The sequence below is a fragment of the Scyliorhinus torazame genome, chromosome 18 (assembly GCF_047496885.1).
Source record: "Scyliorhinus torazame isolate Kashiwa2021f chromosome 18, sScyTor2.1, whole genome shotgun sequence".
In the NCBI taxonomy this organism is placed as follows: Eukaryota; Metazoa; Chordata; class Chondrichthyes; order Carcharhiniformes; family Scyliorhinidae; genus Scyliorhinus; species Scyliorhinus torazame.
Window position 1 is genome coordinate 9,830,802 of NC_092724.1, and position 20,012 is coordinate 9,850,813.

Sequence of the window (20,012 nt, forward strand, 5' to 3'; positions counted from 1 at the left end):
GGATTTGATAGAATGGAGGAAATGGGTTGGAGCTGCACTTCTTTGAAGTTCAGGGGAGGGAGTAAGATCTAATTCAGACCATGTCGGAACGTACATGTTCCTTTGCGAAATACTTGAATTGTATTCATGTATGACTTTCCCCCAATTGAAACCACATGAAATCGACAAATGCTACATGGTTGTCCTGATTTTTTTTCTCTATTGCTTTATCAGCAGCTCACCATTCTAAGGATTGTAGGAAACATTTCTGCGTCCCTGTTCCTGTCACATTTGAGAATATAAACTGGAAAAAAAATGTGCACGCACCCGCCCACGGACTGTGATTTTCCAAGGATTAAAACTGGTGGATGGAAAAATCACAAATCGGGATTGCATGATTTCCCCAGTATTTGCTCCAGGTGTGTTGGGAGCATCAAAGACGGGAATCTTTCTTTTAATTCCCCTTGTGTGTTAGAGTCAGCGCACCAGTCAATGCATCGAGCAGAATTTCCTGTTATGATGAATTCCCACAATTTTTACCCTTTTAAAAATTTTATTAATGGTTCTACTAAAATAGCTCAGACAGGAAGGTAACACAGATTTATCAGAGCATAAAATATAACAGACAGGGAAATTAAGTCCCAGAAATCTCCACTGTGCTGAATAATAAACTGATCACTGTTGACAAGAGTCTGGTCTAATGCAATCACAGACCCTTCTGAGGTTCTCTGGTGACACTTAGTTGTCTGTTGACTCAGATAATTATGCAGACATGAGACCAATCTCAGCCAAACTTATTAGACGCCCGTCTGTGCAGCAGTTTGACTAACCCAAGCCAAACTGTGGATTGTCAGTCAGATAGTTCCAAATGATAGATTTGGGGAGATGGTGGCACACTGGCAATGCCACTAGACTAGTAATCCAGATGCCCAGGCTAATGTTCTGGGAGGGAGACATGTCAGCTGGTGGGGTTTCAACTTCAATATAATATAAAGCCAGTCTCAGTAATGAAACTACCATCGATTGTTGTAAAAACCCATCTGCAGTGATATGGCTGTAGGTAATATTGCATGTACTCAGCAGTGTGAACTCCCACCAGCAGGTGGCGTCGGACATGTAGAATTATTGCAAGACAAGATCACGGAACACAACACCATCTGGTTCACTAACATTCTTCATGGAAGGAAATCTGGCATCCTTACCTGGCTACCTATATGTGACTCCCGACCCCTCTCCACGGCAATGTGGTTGACTCTCAGGTGCCCTCTGAAATAGACTCGCAAACCATTCGGTCCAAGAGCAATTCGGGATGGGCAATAAATGCTGATCCTGTCAGCGGATGCTCCCCATTCCATGGAAGAATAAAGGGGAAAATGCACCCACTGCTAGAGTATAACCAGATTTTAAATAACTAAAAATGACAATAGTCATCTTGGTAAATTAATAATAAAATATTCCAATGTTTCTAATGTCCTTGCACCAAAACGAAAGCTCAATTTTTAAAGCTTCTTCAATGGTCGACAAAAATGTCTGAAATTAGTGAAAACTTGTCAGTCATGCAGTTGATCTGAGCATGTGGCCTGGTTAGGGCTGGGGTTGATTGTCAGTTTTTCAAACCAGTGCAAAACACAGTGCAGGATCTTCCAGCGCTTCCCGCCAGTGAGATTTCCTGATCATTGCTCCCCCACCGCCTCATCCACTCTCTGGATCACCAGGCCCTGGGTCACCAGTCTCTGCTCCACTTGCCCGATCCCAATCTCAGCAGCTCCACAACCTTGACCAGATCATCCAGGACCTCTTTCCTCTGTTGATGAAACTTATTAATCAGGAACTCTGCCAACTGCTCTGTCGATCACTGGGCAGGCAGAACGCCCTCCGTGTCCTCCGCCATCTTTTCCTGTCGGCGCATCATGAAGACTCTCCTGTTCCTGCTGAGTTTTTTTCTTGCCTCACTCCTGGTTTGTTGATCCATCCACCAGCCACAATAGAGGAGTATTACCTTCCCCAGGGACTCCTGTACCTTTTGTCCTCAAATACTTTGCCCTTCAGGCAGGGAAAAGACCGAACAAATCCGCCTTGAGGGGGAGCAACCAAATATGCGACCACTCACTCCACGGCCATCACCGCACGTCCGAATTTCCTTCAATCTTTGCGTGACTTTGGCTGATTTCAGGTGGAAAGCTCTTAGACAAGCCCAGGGCAGCGGGGTGGAAAACCCTGTCCTTTACAGTCCTAGCTCTCGCTTCCCGTACGCAGCATGGCTCCTGCGGGGACTGTCTTAACCATCACTCTTTTCTATGCCACCCATACCTTCTTTAGCCCGCCATGCTCCATGGTACAAGCTCAACCTTCCAAAGCTGCTTTTAATCAAGGCCACAGGAGGTAAATCTTGCCGTAGTCAGACCTGGCGCAGTTCCCACATTGTGTGGAACAGAGAGAGTGCATTATTTGTTTTACAACGACAGACTTGACGACTGGATCCTAATCGCTTTTACGGAGGAGAGAAACTATTGCTATTTGTATTTGCTAACATCCTTGTACCAGGTCCTAAATGTGAGTATGTATTATTTAATCTCCTCGTGTGTTGAATTGTCCCAGACGTCTTTGATTCCCATGTAACGTAAATAAAGCAACTGAATTTTCCTTTTGCTCATTGGGCTGGTCTAAATGAGTGAAAGATGTAAGTTTATTGTTTGGCTGAGATGGATCCAGAAATCTGCGCACAGCCTAGTCTTTTGACAGCAAGCTTATTTGGACAAAGTACAGATGATAATTGTTGGAATTCTATCTCGATGGGAAAAAGGATTCAGCGGAGTTACTAATTCATGCTGCAGTTTTAAAATTCAGCCGTTTCTATACTTGCGCAAGGAAGCCGGAGGCTCTGTACCGGATGTTACCTGCAAATTGGGATGGGCTGGAAGGCCTGGAAAATGGCGGAGGCACATATCGAGAGAGGAGTCCAGTGTCTTTCAGCCACCACTGTGCATTACCAGTGCCAGTTTAGCTCAGTTGGTTGGAAGGTTGGTCCGTGATGCAGAGCGATGCCAACAGCGTGGGTTGAATTCCCGTACTGGCTGAGGTCACCCATGAGGTCAACCTTGTCCCTCCCCTGAGGTGTGGTGACCCTCGGGTTAAATCAGCACCAGTCAGCTCTCCCCCTCTGGGACTACGGTGACTTTACCAGCGGTGGTAACACCAGCAGTGCGGCCTCGTAACTATTTTGCGTTGCTTGGGACTCCCAACTATTTTGTGTGAAGACCAAATAAACTAATTTAAAAGAACTGAGGGATAGAGCAGTATGACCTCCAAAGGGCCGATGGGGAGCAGCCAATTAAACCGATTAATTGTTCAATTAACAGCCACTCCCTACTTTTGCTGGCATTTTACAAATTGCACTGGTGGGTGCTGCCAATCTGCTGGGTAGTCTGATTGGGCCGGTGGTTTGGGGCGGTGAGCCGCTGTCCTTAATTGGAAGGCGAGGCCCAGCGGTAGGTGGCCTTTTAATTGGCCACTGCGGTGAAATGCTGCGGGGGGTTGGGTGCCTCTTTCGGAGTGAGTGTGCTAATATGCATTTGTGTGTGTGTATACACGTGTGTACATGTGTGTACATGCGTGAGTGTGTGTGTACATGTGTGTGCATGTAAATGCGTTTGTGTAAATGTGCATGTACATTTGTGTGTACATATGTGTCTGTACATGTGTGTGTACATATGTGTGTGCACATGTATGCATGTGTGTGTATGTGTGTACGTGTGTGTGTACATGTGCATGTGTGTACATGTGTGTGCACATGTGTATGTACATATGTGCGCACATGTATGTGTGTACATGTGTGTGCATACATGTACATGTGTGTGTGTGCATGTGTTTGTGTACATGTGTCCACTGGAAAGGGAAATTCCTGCTTGATGCCTATTTCAACTGCCACCCCTATTCTAACATCCTGGACTTTACTTCCCTCGCTATCTCAGAGCCAAATTCATTAAAAACATCCTCAAATGGGACACAGTGTAATAACTAATTTACTCTAGAATTCCCTCCCTAAACCTGTCTGTCTCTTTACCCCTCTCCCCTTCTATAAGATGCTCTTTACCACCTGCCTCTTACCTGTCCTAATATCCTCCAACGTGGCTTGGTGTCAAATTTTGTTTGATAATGCTCCTCTCAAGCACCTTGAGATGTCTTACCATATTAAAATATTCAATATAAATGCAAGCTGCGGCCTGGTTGTTTTTTTACACACTTTTGCTGCAAGATTTTTAAACCTATTGCTGAGTGTCGAGTTAGTTCTGAGAATCTCTCTGCAACAGTATCGCTGATGGGTGGGTTCATTGCGCAAAGCACAATTTGGACTGTTAGACAAGTGGGGAATCAGTAATAACCTGAGGACACAAAGTGATTGCGCAATTGTGAGGAAGGTTTCAAAGCCTTTGAATGGCGCTTATGCAGATGTTTGAATTTGCAATCTTCAATGTAGCGATCAGGACACACAATTTGAGGACAATACCTCGGTTCTGTTACTCCAAGTCTGGGCCTCTGCTGCCTTCTGTCTCATCCTAGATGTCTGCTATGTAACTGAAGATGTCGTTCAAAACTGCCAGACAGATACAACCTGTCTGTGAAGTTTGATCTTCGTGGCTAACCGCAGTATTTCTACAAAAGCACATCACTAGAGGGTGCTAACCAACACATCGATTTTACCACTCCAATGCCCCCAGCGCCGATCCTGTTGGCAATCGTGGTGAAGTCAGAACTTCACACAAGTGTGTGGGCGTGCCATGCAGCATGTGGGAGTCATTGCCTAGTATCCCAATCACACCTTGATGCCTGAACACTGCGAGGGAACAGCAGACATGCAACATCTGAACACCCAGGGGATGGGACACAGTTCTGGAGACATGTCCACAGCCGGAAGTGGATGAGCACCACGGGGAGGTGAGAGGGGAGAAGGGGGGGGGGTGCCTGGAGAGATGGGCAAAGGGTCCGCAGGGCAGCCTGCATTGCGGAAGAAAGTGACAGAGGCACTAAAATGGGTTGTGCAATACCCCACTCCCGATAGTGCACCCCCCCCCTCCCCCCCCCCCTCCCGTTTGAGCCTCTGAATGGCGCGCCTGCTCCCTCGGCTGCTTCCTATCGTCTTCATCAGCTCTGACTGCCTCTGTACCACAGACTCAGCATCAGGCTGGGACCCAGCTGGGTCCTGGGATCCAGCAGCCCTCTGACTGCTGCCTCGCCTGGGGGTTCCTGTCTCCACCTTGTCATGATATTCAAACACACACATCATGATAGACACACCAACAGACAAATCAGAACACACAACACCACAACCAATGACAGAAAGATATAAAAGCACAGACACGACCCCCGGTGGTCAGTATTAGCTGCAGAGGAGGACCAGGACACATCTGTTACCAAACACACTCAGGGAGACAGCACGTGCAGAGTATCCAGAACGAACTGTATTATAAGAGTTAAAATAAAATAGAGTTGTACCACATACAACTGTGTTGGCTCATCTGTGCACCAGAGCACCCAACACCACATGGTACAGGAGTGGATCGATACCTGCCGGCATACCTCAGTGTACAGAGACAACCAGCAGTGCCCAGGCAAAATGATAGAGCTCCCGGTTCCGCAGCCGCTCCAGTGCTACGGCGACCTCTGCGTAAACTGGCGGCGATTCCGGCAATAGTTCGAATTGTTCCTGGTGGCAGCTGAACTCCAAGACCTGGATGATAGCGAAAAAATTGAATTTCTCCTCACCATCGCCGGTGCAAGGGCAAGAGAAATATTCACAAGGTTCAGGTTCTTCAGGAGGCAGCAAAGGTACGATTACCAGGCAGTCCTGGACAAATTCTCCAAGTACTGTGAGGAAAACTCACTCCAATGGGCAAGTAAAGGTAAGAAAAGCTGCAGTACTCACCTCGTGGCTGGGATCCCAGAGCCCGCATTCCCAGAGGCCGAAATCCCGGGCCTGAGAGAGGGCTGGGTCGAGGTTGGCGGCCATCTTGCTAAAGGTATCACGCTAGCACAGTTGCGCGAGCAGTGCGCAGAACCGGAAGTTTCGTTTGCGCATGCGCGAGATGCTGCGCATGCGCAGTCAAGAAAATGGCCATCGGTAAAGGAACAGCGATCTGAGCATGCGCAGTCGCTTCCTACGTGCTACATACCGAGCGTCAGGATGTCAGAGGCCCCAGACTGCACCAATTTAAAGGGGAAATGTCCCAAATCCAATTTAAAAGGGAAACATCCCAAATCAAAAAAACAAAAATCTGTTAAAGCTGTAAAACAACCTTCCCTCACCTGGAATGACAGCACATTGCCGCAAATTGACCCAGGAGATGAATTTGACCTCCGAAGAACCCTCCGACAAGCAGTTACCTACGCACAAGCTGATGATTCCGACCTCGAATACTTCGATGACGATCTTTACAGTGTTTCCGGACCTCGCGAGCCCAATGATAGCTCCGTGGTCCTATACGACTATGACTCGGACGAACCTTTCGTGTTGCACATTGGTGGCCCCCACATTGAATCCGACGCAGATGCGGATTCATTTTTCGGATTTGAGGATCTTCAATCCAGCAGATATGACGTTCCAACTTATCAGTACCGGATGATGCTGCAGCCTGACATTAACAGACAGGGAGCGGTGCAAGCACACGGAGAGCGCCCTGCTGCCACACAGAGCGTGGTCCACGTCCCGCTCAACGTTCCCGACTCTATGAAAGAAGACATGCAAGACTCCAGAGTGCAGTCCTCGCATGAACCAGAAGTGACTCCAGTGTCACAAGCTTCCACAGCAAGCTCGTGGACAGACTCCACAATTGCAGAAATGCAAGACTCCAGAGCGCAGTCCTTGCATGGACAAGAAGTGACTCCAGTGTCACAAGCCTCCACAGAGAGCTCGTGGACAGCCTCCATGATAGAAGCAACGCAAGACTCCAGAGCGCAGTCCTTGCACGAACAAGAAGTGACTCCAGTGTCACAAGCCGCCACAGAGAGCTCGTGGACAGCCTCCACGATGGAAGCAACGCAAGACTCCAGAGCGCAGTCCTTGCACGAACAAGAAGTGACTCCAGTGTCACAAGCCTCCACAGAGAGCTCGTGGACAGCCTCCACGATAGAAGCAACGCAAGACTCCAGAGCGCAGTCCTTGCATGAACAAGAAGTGACTCCAGAGTCACAAGCCTCCACAGGGAGCTCGTGGACAGCCTCCACGATAGAAGCAACGCAAGACTCCAATGTGCAGTCCTTGCAGGAACAAGACCATGAGGGTCTAGCAACCTCTCCTGACCAACCAGCGGCAGATGATGCAAGTCTGCCATGCTCACGTGAACAGCAAGAAGGCTATAACAGCCTACCATGCTCCACTACACAGCAGCATGACCATGACGGTCTCTCATGCTACAATGAAGGGCACAGCGCTGAAGACTGTTCAAGCCCAACTGAAGACAAGCCAAAGGAATCGCCTCGTCCAAGCCCGAAGAAAAAAGGTTTATGCGCTGACCTTCAGGATCATTATAGCCGAACAGAGATTAATAATGCTGCACAGCCACAGAAGGATGCTGAGGATTTGCTAAAGAAATTAATTGAATGTTTAACTTGCAAGGAGCAGACTGAGAATTGCCAGTGTTTTAGTACGGATCGAGAAAATGGACAAGACATTGATCCTCAGGTAATGGAAATAACACAACCTGAATCATATCTACAGCAGGGACAAATGTCTCCCTTCAACACAACGCCGCATATTCCCAACTTCGGAGACCAGCAGTTAGTCAGTAATGACTCTTCAAACCTTGAGGGGAACATTAATTGCATTGAACCTATACACACTCCACTGATAAATGAGCAGAACATTGGAGCAAGAATCCTGAGGACACCGACATCGAGTAGCCAGATAACGAATTTAAAACCCACAGCAGTTTCACGTGAACCAAGTGTGCTTTCCACTAATGGTGAAGATACAGATAAGGTCGACCCGATTATCCATTGTACCACACTAACCCCAGTGATTAAGCAGTTATGTATGGGGAGTATAATGTGGGCAATTGAGAACAGTAAAAGAGAGACTGTGACCATGCCAGTCCCAGCAAAATCAGACCCAGAGACCATGAAGGCATGTACATTAGATAAAGATACATATGAGGTACCTGAGAAGAAAAGTGAAACGGAATGTTCTTTGGAAAATAGTACAATGTCGATAGAAACATTGGATCCTATATTCGAGACCATACATATGGGAGAATTTGGGGGTAATAAACAAGGTTCTGCAATGTCTGGGGGAAGATTTAAAATTCCAAAGAAGAAAAGCCCAAATGAAGGACAACGGCAAGACAATGACAGTCCACCGACATGGTGTGCACCACCAGATGAAAACTCTGACAATTTACCCAACCCTAGTGAACAGCAAGCTGCTAATGAGGATCTATCCACGGGATGTGAGACGAGTGACGACAGCATCCCACTTCCCATGCAAAAGGTGCAAGGTGACAGACCTCGCCTAGTGCGTACCGAGGCACTCGACGATCACGGTGGGACCACTGACGACTGCGGTGGCGGCGCACCGCGTCCACCCTCGATGGCTCGAGCCTCTCCACTGGTTGGTGCATTCCTGCATGTTCCGACTCCAGAAGTGCAGCTTCAGGGAATCTCGGCTGCCTCCAGTGAACCTGTTGGGACTCCGGACGGGGGGCATCGACGGAAGGCAGACCGGACTCCAGATGGGGAGCAGCCAAGCGCCGACTCTGATTCGCGCACGCCAGACCTTGCTCCGGACGGGCGGTGTCGCGGCCTCGGTGATGGCACGCTCAGGGTGACGGCGGATGCCACGGCGACAGGGAATGGATCGCGTGGCAGTCCCACTGGGTCGGCAGTGGCAACCAGCACCGGCGGTCCAAGATGGACACACCAATTCGCGCCATCACCAGACGTTGATGCGAGCAACAATTCTCTCTCCAAGGCGACATGCTTCGACGTTTCTCTGCGGAGTCGCCCTTCCGGCACAGCAGGTGGCCGGAACCAGCGTGCACGGTCTCGGCCAACTTCCACATCTGGCACCGTCATCGCCTTGCATGATATTAGTGATGGTGCTACTTCGATGGCAACGACCCATCGGCTACAAGATGCCGTCCACCACAAACATAAAAAGAAAACAGACTCCACCTTGTTCCTGGCATGCAGGGCGGATGGATTGGTGCGTAGGCGCAATCAGCGAGCTTTGCGCCGCCTTCCACGCTCGCAACTGAACCGTACGCACACGCCGGATCCTCCACTGGTTCCCAAGGATGACTTCGTGGAGATGCCACGGATCATGCCCCTTCCATCGCCACCAGAACCAAACCACAGCCAAGGCAACAATAACAAAGATGTTGAATGTTATATTTGCACGAATGAAAAACCAAGCACTGCACGAAGTACAACAAATGGTAAAGCATCACCTCCAACAGTCCAAGGTGAACCAGTGTGACCACAAATCTCCACAGCTGAACCGGCTTGAGGACCAGCCCATTCTTGAGGCGGTCACCCATTAGACTGGACTTATAACGCTGTTCATACGTTCAAAAAGTCAAACCCTTCTGTATTATAACCTGTTGTTGTTTATTGTTCCAGATATCGTCTGACCGGACCACTGTTCAAGTTTTTTTTCTCGCATCCATGTTTTGTTATGGTACAACCTTGTTAGTGTGACGCACCCGACATCGCCCCATGTAAATAGTTACGTCATATACACACGCTGTACACAACACACACACACACACTCTAGATGCACTCACGAAGGCACATATCTTTGTAAAAAGGGGGGATGTCATGATATTCAAACACACACATCATGATAGACACACCAACAGACAAATCAGAACACACAACACCACAACCAATGACAGAAAGATATAAAAGCACAGACACGACCCCCGGTGGTCAGTATTAGCTGCAGAGGAGGACCAGGACACATCTGTTACCAAACACACTCAGGGAGACAGCACGTGCAGAGTATCCAGAACGAACTGTATTATAAGAGTTAAAATAAAATAGAGTTGTACCACATACAACTGTGTTGGCTCATCTGTGCACCAGAGCACCCAACACCACACACCTGATGTAGGAGACGGCTCTCCGGGAATGTTTGAAGACAGCACTCCAGGAATGTTTGGAGACAGAACTCTGGGAATGACTGGAGACCGCACTCCAGGAATGTTTGGAGACTGCACTCCAGGAATGTTTGGAGACCGCACTCCAGGAATGTTTGGAGACCGCACTCCAGGAATGTTTGGAGACCGCACTCCAGGAATGTTTGGAGACAGCAGTTTGGTGCTCACCAGATTGTGCCCCAGAAGCCTGACCACTAATATTTCCCACCGAGGTGTGTGTGTCTGCGCTGGTGGAGGGTGGGGATGACAGCTGTGTCGTGACCATAACAGTTGCATCCTCGGAGCTCTCCTCCAAGTTGTTCTTCTGGGAGTCAGGAGAGGGGGCTGTCTGGGATGGGCCGGCGCTGTCGGCTGGAGGACCTACGGGAGAATGGACATGTGGTGTGTGGAAGGGATGGGTCAGTCAGTAGGGTAATAACAACTGACGTTTGACAGGTCCTGCCAGTGGAGCACGGTGGTTCCTCACCAGTGCAGTGTCCGCCAGTCTCCGCGTGGGTGACCGCTCTGTCCCCAGCTACCCCAATCACCTCCAGGGCCCGCTCCTCGAAGGAGGTGAGGATTCTTAAGTCCGGCACCCTCCGTCGGTCTGGACCCTCTCCCGACGGATATAGGAGAGCTTTTCCTTAGGAGACACAGAGAGGGCATCATTAGCCACATACGTGGTTCACAGTGGTGGGAGGAGGGGTGTGGAGGGAGGATTGGGGGATTTGAAGGGGGAGGGGGGGGAGGAATGGTTGCGGGTCACAAGGGGAGTTGGGGGGTGGATGCTCCCTTGGGCGGTGGGGGGGGGGGGGGGGGGGGTGCGGAGAGACATTGGTGTCTAGTCACTCATGCTGCCCGATGTAGGTCATTTACCTTCTTCCTGCACTGGAGGCCAGTCCTACTGGTCACAGTCCCCGAGCTCACAGCCACTGCCACCTCATCCCAGGCAGCATTGGCTGCCTTGTGGTTGACTCTCCAGGGCCCTCGGGGGAACAGGACATCCCTCCTGGCCTCCACTGTGTCTAGCAGCCTCCCCAGGTCAGCATCCCTGAATCTTGAGGCCAGTCTCCTTGGCGCCATTGTTACGAGCTGGCTGGGGTTGGCTAAGCAAGTGCAGCTTAAGTGCTTCTCGTCCTTGTTAGAGTTGGATTGATGGGCGCGGCCCCGGCAAATTACCTGACGAGCCTTCATTTGTGGCGAGAAACCCGTGAGGCCTCATTAAGCGGACCAATTAGCGTTGAACTGCGTTGCGATAACGTTTGCGGTAATTCCCGCTCGCTACCACACTTCGAAATTTTTTCAGAGAATTGCGCCCCTAAATATCATTTATAAATGGCCCATTAAGCTCATTCAAATATATACGGCCTATTTGAGGCCACATTCTTCCGGCGCCTAACCACACCAGCGAGGTCTCAACCAGGCGGGAATAGTACTCGTCTCCACAAGTGGAGACCACGCGTGGTGCCCACTCTGGGGGTCTCAGAGGCCCACTCTTGCCACCTGTCGTTGGGTTTGTTGGAAGGATTTACAGGTTGTCACTCAAGCTGCTTGGGAACATTACAAACACATCCTCCTTGGCCTGGGGTAGGGCTCGAACCCAGAGCTTCTGGTTTAGAGGCAGAGATGCTACTGCATCACAAGACCACCACCCTGATAGAGCAGGGGAGGTCAAAACAAAGAATCGGCAAAGAACCAATTGGATGTTGCAGTGAGGGAATGCTAGGGTCTATATATTTGGATGGAAATCGATGGGCTGAACAGCTTTCTTCACCAGTTATTATTTTACGATCTTAAAAAGAAGTGTGGCTCCATGTTTTTAAATAGGTTTGCAAAACCGGTCACCTTTTTACTCCATAGGTTTTTCTCATCATGTCCCAAATATTGTCTCCTGTTTGGAGATTTTACCCAGGTCGGAATTGGCACTTGAAATTGATGCATTTAAATGAAATGGAACAATTATTGAAATGAACGTTTCACTCTCTCTGTACATAATTCAGATGAAATAAATATGGGAATTGAGTGTAGAATGATGTAATTTGATTTTGGCCCTGGTTTCAGTGTTGACATGCTATTTAAGTTACTAAGGGCCAAGCAATATGGATACTGGGAATGTTGGGCTGAATCGGCCACTGTGACTCAATGGTTGCCCAGATTTAAACTGATCCATCTGCGGAATGGTGAAGACATAATTTAAAGTCATTACGTGAGTTATTTTAAGGTTTATGCATTATCTATGGGTTTGAAATCATTGAGTGACATGCTAGTGCATAAACACCCCATATGGTCGCCTGGGGTTCCGCGCTCTGCTATTTCAGCAGAGATGGTAACGCGCTTAAAATGAGTGAGTTTTGCAAACTGTATCATCACCTTCCGACACCACAGCTGTCACTCATTACGTTTCCTGAATATTATCTCCTTTGCAGCTGTTTGGAGCGTTCCCTCCATGTCAGAGTTGGCTGAATTCAAAGCACTGGAGATGTAAATTTAGAACTAAGACCAGCTTCCTCCACCGAGGTGTTGGAGAGACATTTTTGGCTCACAGGCCGGTATTCCACAGTGTAATGTCAGGGTCCCAAATCTGTCCTAATATCTCCTCTTCTTGCTCAGTGTCACTTTTATGCCTGATTTCATTCCCGTGAAGCCTCTTGGGATGTTGCCTTACATTAGAGACATTCCATAAACAAAACGGTAGAAGTTGAGAATAAGAAATTGGAGCCGGAGGAAGTATCTGCCATTCAATAAGGTCATTGTTGATCTGATTTTGGCCCAATTCCACTTTCCTGACTGCCCCCACCAGCATATCCCTTGGCTCCCATGAAGATTAAAAAGTCTGATGAACTCAGCCTTGAATGTGCTCAATAGCCCAGCCTCATCAGCTCTCTCGGGTAGAGTTCCAAAGATTAATGACTCTGTGAAAGAAGAAATTCTTCCTCATCAACATCTTAAATGGGAGACCCCTTATTCTTAAACTGTAGCCCCCCCCCCAGTTATAAATCCCCCTCACCCCCACAATTTTATTTGATTTGATTTATTGTCACATGTACTGAGGTACAGCGAAAAGTATTGTTCTGTGTACAGTCCAGACAGATCGTTCCATCCATGGAAAAACATAGGACATATGATAAATACACAATGTAAATACACAGACATCGGTTGAAGCATACAGAGTGTAGTACTACTCAGTAGCGAAGATGTGTGGAGAGAGCAGTTCAGTCCTTAAGAGGGTCATTCAGGAGTCTGGTAACAGTGGGGAAGAAGCTGTTTTTGAACCTATTAGTGCGTGTTCTCAGACTTTTGTACCTCCTGGCCGATGGAAGAGGTAAACATCCTCTTGATAGAGGTAAACATAGAACATAGAACATAGAACAATACAGCGCAGTACAGGCCCTTCGGCCCACGATGTTGCACCGAAACAAAAACCATCTAACCTACACTATGCCATTATCATCCATATGTTTATCCAATAAACTTTTAAATGCCCTCAATGTTGGTGAGTTCACTACTGTAGCAGGTAGGGCATTCCACGGCCTCACTACTCTTTGCGTAAAGAACCTACCTCTGACCTCTGTCCTATATCTATTACCCCTCAGTTTAAAGTTATGTCCCCTCGTGCTAGCCATATCCATCCGCGGGAGAAGGCTCTCACTGTCCACCCTATCCAACCCCCTGATCATTTTGTATGCTACCCTATAAACATACCCTATAAAGGCCCCTCGGAATCTTAAAGGTTCCATTCTTCTTAACTCCTATGAGAATAGGCCCAACCGGCCCAACCATTCCTCCTTAGACAACCCTTTCATCTCAGAGATCAACCCAGTGAATCGTCCCTGAACTGCCTCCGAGACAAGTATATCTCCTTAATTAAGAAGGTCAACACCGGGCGCCATAATCTGGGTGCGGTCTCAGAGCTGTTGATCTTGATGTGGCTGAGCTGTGTCCTTACTATCAAATTAATTAACCAGTCCAGAATGACAACGTCACCATTGCTGATAAGTAAAGCAATTGTCATATTGGCTTCTGCACCTCGTCCTATTCTGCGTTCATATTACAAGTAACATTGTTTAGGGCAGCACGATGGTGCAGTGGTTAGCACTGCTGTCTCACGGCGCCGAGGTCCCAGGTTCGATCCCGGCTCTGCGTCTGTCTGTGTGGAGTTTGCACATTCTCCCCATGTTTGCGTGGGTTTCGCCCCCACAACCCAAAAGATATGCAGGTTGGGAGGATTGGCCACGCTAAAATTGCTCCTTAATTGTAAAAACTTAATTGGATTCTCTAAATTTATTTATTTTTAAATATGTAACATTGTTTGGACAGATTTGGAGGTTCCAATTTTTCACATCCATCAACAATCAGCAGTAAAACCAAAATGAAAACAAGGATAAAACCTCAATACTGTTGAAGGATGAGGCATGGGGTTCATGGGCATTACCACCACCATTATTGGTCAAATGACTTGTCAGGCGACTGATGGAGGGAGTGTGGGAGTGAGAAGTTAGGTGATGAAGGCTCCCAGAGTACAGTGAAAGCTAAGAGTTGGCAGACGTCAAACAGAATCCAGGTTAAAGTTTTACAGATTTGTGAGAAAAGGTATCCACCCAACAGACTGCACAAACTGAAAGAGGCCTGTTGACTATGTGGCTTTACATGAATATGTGTCACTGAGCTGCGACATGGAAAACCCAGCCACTCATTCACCGAGAAATACTCTGTTTCTTGGGACTCAATTGCTCGAGAAGGGAGCGGGAGGTCATTCAGCCCAAAAGTGGATCTCAAACAATTCAAGCAAAATATTCACGATTAAAGGCCACAATTTGTAGAGACCCAGTCAGGTTTTCAATCTTGTTTGTGCTGACCTAATAATACCCCAAGGATTGGAAATGTTTCCTTCCTTGGGACTGCCAAGAATTGGATTTCCCAGCCACACAAACAAATGCTGTACTTTTCGTTTTAATTAAAAAGGGATTGTATGAATTATCTGCACCGGATTGCCAGGGACAATGAGGTACCGAAAATAACATTTATTAAAATTGCACTAAAGAAAATGTATCAGGATCTGTAAACAGTTGAGCTCCTTGATCAATTCCAGTCCAAAATGCGAGCCAATATTCCATGATGTTTTAGACAGGAGGATGATCCAGGGAACGCAGACGTCATTCAGTCCCAATGTTAAAACCTTACATTCTGTCCATCTTTTCTATAATCCTTTGAATTACTATTATTTACAGTCAAATAATGCAACTGCCGTCAATTTGGAAAGCAGAGGAATAGAGTTGGTTGGAGCATAAGAACTTCTCTGCCGTATAGGCTGAGGAGCCAGAGACGTAAAAATTAGGAACTTCAGCACCATCACTGTGTGGATGGTGTAATTAGAGCATGAGAAATTTGCATCAGCAGATTCCATTATCCATACGTGGACTAGGAAACTTATTAATAATAGTGTTTACATTAAATGTATTGGTGAGCATGACAGACCACAGAGAAAAAGGTTAATATTTGCTGAATATGCATTTTCTGTGATATCTTGGGCCCCAGTGGTGTTGGAGGCAGCACCTGGGGTATCTGTCAATGTGATGAGTTGGAAAGAAAATATAACATCAGGTTATGGATTAAAATTATAAATGGCTCGTTCAAAATGGCTACATTGCATTTTTCTCATAGAATGGGGAGCTGATCTTAGGAAGGTCCTCAGTTTTACTTTGAATAACCAATAAATTTAGGGATGATATGCACTGACAATGACTATAATAATCGCTTATTGTCACGAGTAGGCTTCAATGACGTTACTGTGAAAAGCCCCCAGTCGCCACATTCCGGCGCCTGTTGGGGAGGCCGGTATGGGAATTGAACCCACGCTGCTGTCACTGTTCTGCATTATAAGTCAGTTATTTAGCCCACTGTGCTAAACCAGACTATGTGACCCTATGCGACATTCTATCCAAACATAGGGGGCAGGTTTAGTTCAGTTGATTCTAGTTCTTAGGATTAAGGAAGGCGACCATATTGACCGCCATATTCAGAGCCAACCAAAGAGAGCAACACCGGAGAATCCATGAATGTACAAATTCTCTCTTGAACGGAGAGGACAGTTAAAGATCCACCAGGCGGGAGACAATCAGCTTGAGATATTAGGCACAATTGGCAGACAGGGAAGAACTTGCATTTGTTTAGCACCTTTCACAATCTCTGGACTTCCCAATGTGCAGCAGCCAATGAGGTAGTTTCAAAGTGTTGCAGCCAAATTGCGCACAGCCAAGTCCCACAAATAGCAATGAAATAAATGAGCAGATAATCTATTCGCTGATGTTTTGGGGGTAAATGTTGACTGTGACAAGAATGACAGAATAACCCTACTCCTTTTCAAAATAGCATCCTGGGATCACAACAGAGAGGACATACAGGGTATTAGTTCAACTTGTCACCTGAAAGGTGGGCAGGATTCTCTAAAAATTTGGCTATGTCCCCACGCCGGTGTGAAAACCGGCACCAACGATTCCGGCGTCAACGGCCCACAAAAGTGAGGAATTCTCACCTTTCTCGGGGCCTAGGTTGCCGCCGGAGTCGTCCCCGCAGCGCCAGCTGGAGGGGAATGCCCCGCCTGGCGCGGCACGGCTGGCGTATTTCCGTGCATGCACGGTGGTTCCCTTCTCCGTGCCGGCCCCCAGGCAATATGGCGAAGACCTACAGGGGCCCAGCGTGGAGTAAAGTAGGCCCCCACAGAACCAGTCCGCCTGCCAAACGGTAGGCCCCGATCGCAAGCCAAGCCACCGTGAGGGCGCCCCCGGGGTCGGATCCCCCCACCCCCCTCCACGATGGCCCCCGCACACTCACATTCCAGGTCCCGCCATGTGGGACGTGAGTAATCCACGCCGGCGGGACTGGGCCAAACTCGTCGGCCACTCGGCCCATCGGGGCTCGGAGAATCACCGGGGGGGGGCCGCTGTCAACGGCCCCCGACTGGCGCCCGAGAAACGGCGCCGGAGGATGGGGAAGCCGGCATCGGGGCGGCAGGGCGCGATTCTCGCACCCCCCACGGGGATTCTCCGACCCGGCGCCGGGTTGGAAAATCCCGGCCCCAGGACCTCTGACAGGGCAGCACTAACATACGACTGCACTGAAGTGCTGGCATAAATTATGTGCTTAAGTCTCCAGAGTAGGGACAACCTTCTGACTCTGAAGCAAGAGCGCTACCAGTGGGCCATGGCCAAGATCGGTTAATGCTGCGCCCAGCTGTATTGAATTGTTACAGTTTGTAGCATCACATCACTGAGCTATCCATGTGGGCCAATAATAAACCCTGCCCATCCATTTTTATATGTTCTCCTGTTGCCCATTGCCTAGCACTTGAAATGCAACCTCTAAAATCCTCCTGTGCCTTTAACGTTGGGTCCTAAAAATTACAGACATAGAAATACCATTTTATAACCTGAATATGTTTAAGGTAGCGTGTTAAGGGACAGCTATTCCTGTTGTGACACATTTCAGCAGAACCAATAGACTATGTGCAAATCCGTAAGTGTTTACAGGCAGTAATTCAGAAACACAACAGGGGGTTTGGATGAATACTGGTTTTAGAGTCAGCCATTGCCATGCAGTCTGTTCCACCAAATGATTTATTGCCAGATAGTTATCAGTGTTTATACATTCTCCATCCTTAACCACTATGCCTCCACGAGGGAGTAGAGTTGCTAATCCTCTCAGATTGATTTAGTCTCCTGCAATGAAAGGTTGATCTCCAGGACACTCCTTCATACAGTCCAGCAGAAAAATCACGTGGGTCTTGTTCTTCTCTTGTTTTGCCCTGTCCAGGTATGCTCCAAGCAGCAGGGGTAGAATGCAATGGAGCCATGAATACATGAGCACACATTGGATAAAGTGGTTGCTGGAGCACATGGGTTTGTGGGTATTCTAGCCACCATTATGGAGAAACCTTGGCAGTGGATCAAGGGGCAGCACGGTAGCATTGTGGTTAGCATAGTTGCTTCACAGCTCCAGGGTCCCAGGCTCGATTCCCTTCTGGGTCACTGTCTGTGCGGAGTCGGCATGTTCTCTGTGGTAAACCACGTAATTGTATTGTCTGGACTGTACTGTATCATACATGCCTGAGCTTGTCCAGGTTGGCTCCGCCTGTGGCTCCTCCCCTCGGGGCTTCTGTATAAAAGTGGCAAGTCTCCGCCCCCGGCCCCAGTTCGGGTCCAGAGGCAGGAGGCTTGCTGTTTAGTGTATTAAAGCCTCAGTTAACTTTATCAACTCGTTGTGTATTATTGATGGTGTATCATTCTCCCCGTGTCTGTGTGAGTTTCCTCCGGGTGCTCTGGTTTCCTCCCACAGTCCAAAGATGTGCGCGATAGGCGGACTGGCCAATGGTAAATTGCCCGTAGTGTCCACAAAATGTTAAATGGGGGTTGCTGGGTTACGGGGATAGGGTAGATACATGGGCTCCAGTAGGGTGCAGTTTGTAAGGGCCGGTGCAGACTCAATGGGCCGAATGGCCTCCTTCTGCATTGTAAATTCTATAAAGATGCATCCCAGGAACTGTTGTCTCTGTGACCAGACCCCTTTCACACCAAGTAGAAAAGGAGGGACGGATCGTTCATAAATACATGAGCCACTTGAGTGGAGAGACGATCCAGCAACCAGTGTTGCCATTAAGAAATGTTTTCTTTTTTTAAATATATTTATTAAAGTTTTTTAACAACACAATTTTTATCCCTTACAAACAATAACCCCCCCCCACCCCCCCACCCTGTAAGAAAGTAACGAGAAGTCGCACTGAGCAAGATATATACATGGCAAAATGATATATTTACATAGCTTTATACACTGGCTCTCTCCCGCACGTGTCAGTTTCCCCCACCCTTCATGTTATCTCTTGCTCATCCCTCCCCCCAAGCAATCCCCCATTCCCCCCCCCCTCCCAAGATGTCCCCCCCCCCCCCCGGGTCACTGCTGCTGCTGACCGACCTTCCTCTAACGCTCCGCGAGATAGTCTAGGAACGGTTGCCACCGCCTGTAGAACCCCTGCGCAGACCCTCTCAAGGCAAACTTAATCCTCTCCAACTTTATGAACCCAGCCATGTTGTTTATCCAGGCTTCCACGCTAGGGGCCTTTGCCTCCTTCCACATTAGCAAGATCCTCCGCCGGGCTACTAGGGACGCAAAGGCCAGAATGCCGGCCTCTTTCGCCTCCTGCACTCCCGGTTCGTCCACTACTCCGAATATTGCTAGCCCCCAGCTTGGCTTGACCCGGACTTTCACCACCTGAGATATTGCTCCCGCCACTCCTCTCCAGAACCCCTCCAGTGCCGGGCATGGCCAAAACATATGGACATGGTTCGCCGGGCTCCCTGCGCACCTTCCACATCTGTCCTCTACCCCAAAGAACCTGCTCAACCTCGCCCCCGTCAAGTGAGCTCTGTGAACCACCTTAAATTGTATCAGGCTGAGCCTGGCACACGAGGAGGAGGAATTAATCCTACCTAGGGCATCAGCCCATAGCCCCTCCTCAATCTCCTCCCCCAGCTCCTCCTCCCATTTACCCTTCAGCTCCTCTACCAGCACTTCCCCCTCTTCTTTCATCTCCTGGTGTATTGCCGACACCTTGCCCTCCCCGACCCATACACCCGAGATCACCCTGTCTTGAACTTCTTGTGCCGGGAACAATGGGAATTCTCCGACCTGTCGCCTCACAAAAGCCCTCACCTGCATATATCTAAAGGCATTTCCCGGGGGTAACTCAAACTTCTCCTCCAGTGCCCCTAGGCTCGCAAATGTCCCGTCAATGAACAGGTCCCCCATTCTTCTAATCCCCGCCCGATGCCAGCTCTGGAACCCCCCCGTCCATCTTCCCCGGGACAAACCGATGGTTACCCCTGATCGGGGACCACACTGAGGCTCCCACTG

The 20,012-nt window shown here is 48.6% G+C and overlaps 1 protein-coding gene and 1 long non-coding RNA gene across 2 annotated transcripts in view; one reads left to right on the forward strand and one right to left on the reverse strand.

Moving 5' to 3' along the window:
* The window catches only part of LOC140394930 (uncharacterized), a 279,350-nt gene that overhangs the window by 197,605 nt on the left and 61,733 nt on the right, over nt 1-20,012 (reverse strand). The window lies entirely within an intron of this gene.
* LOC140394929 (ADAMTS-like protein 5) overlaps nt 2,516-20,012 on the forward strand; it is a 235,106-nt gene continuing 217,609 nt past the window's right edge. Inside the window, exon 1 of the mRNA XM_072482128.1 lies at nt 2,516-2,532. Coding sequence (XP_072338229.1) covers nt 2,531-2,532 — 2 coding nt within the window. The 5' untranslated portion in view covers nt 2,516-2,530. The remainder of the gene's footprint in view (nt 2,533-20,012) is intronic.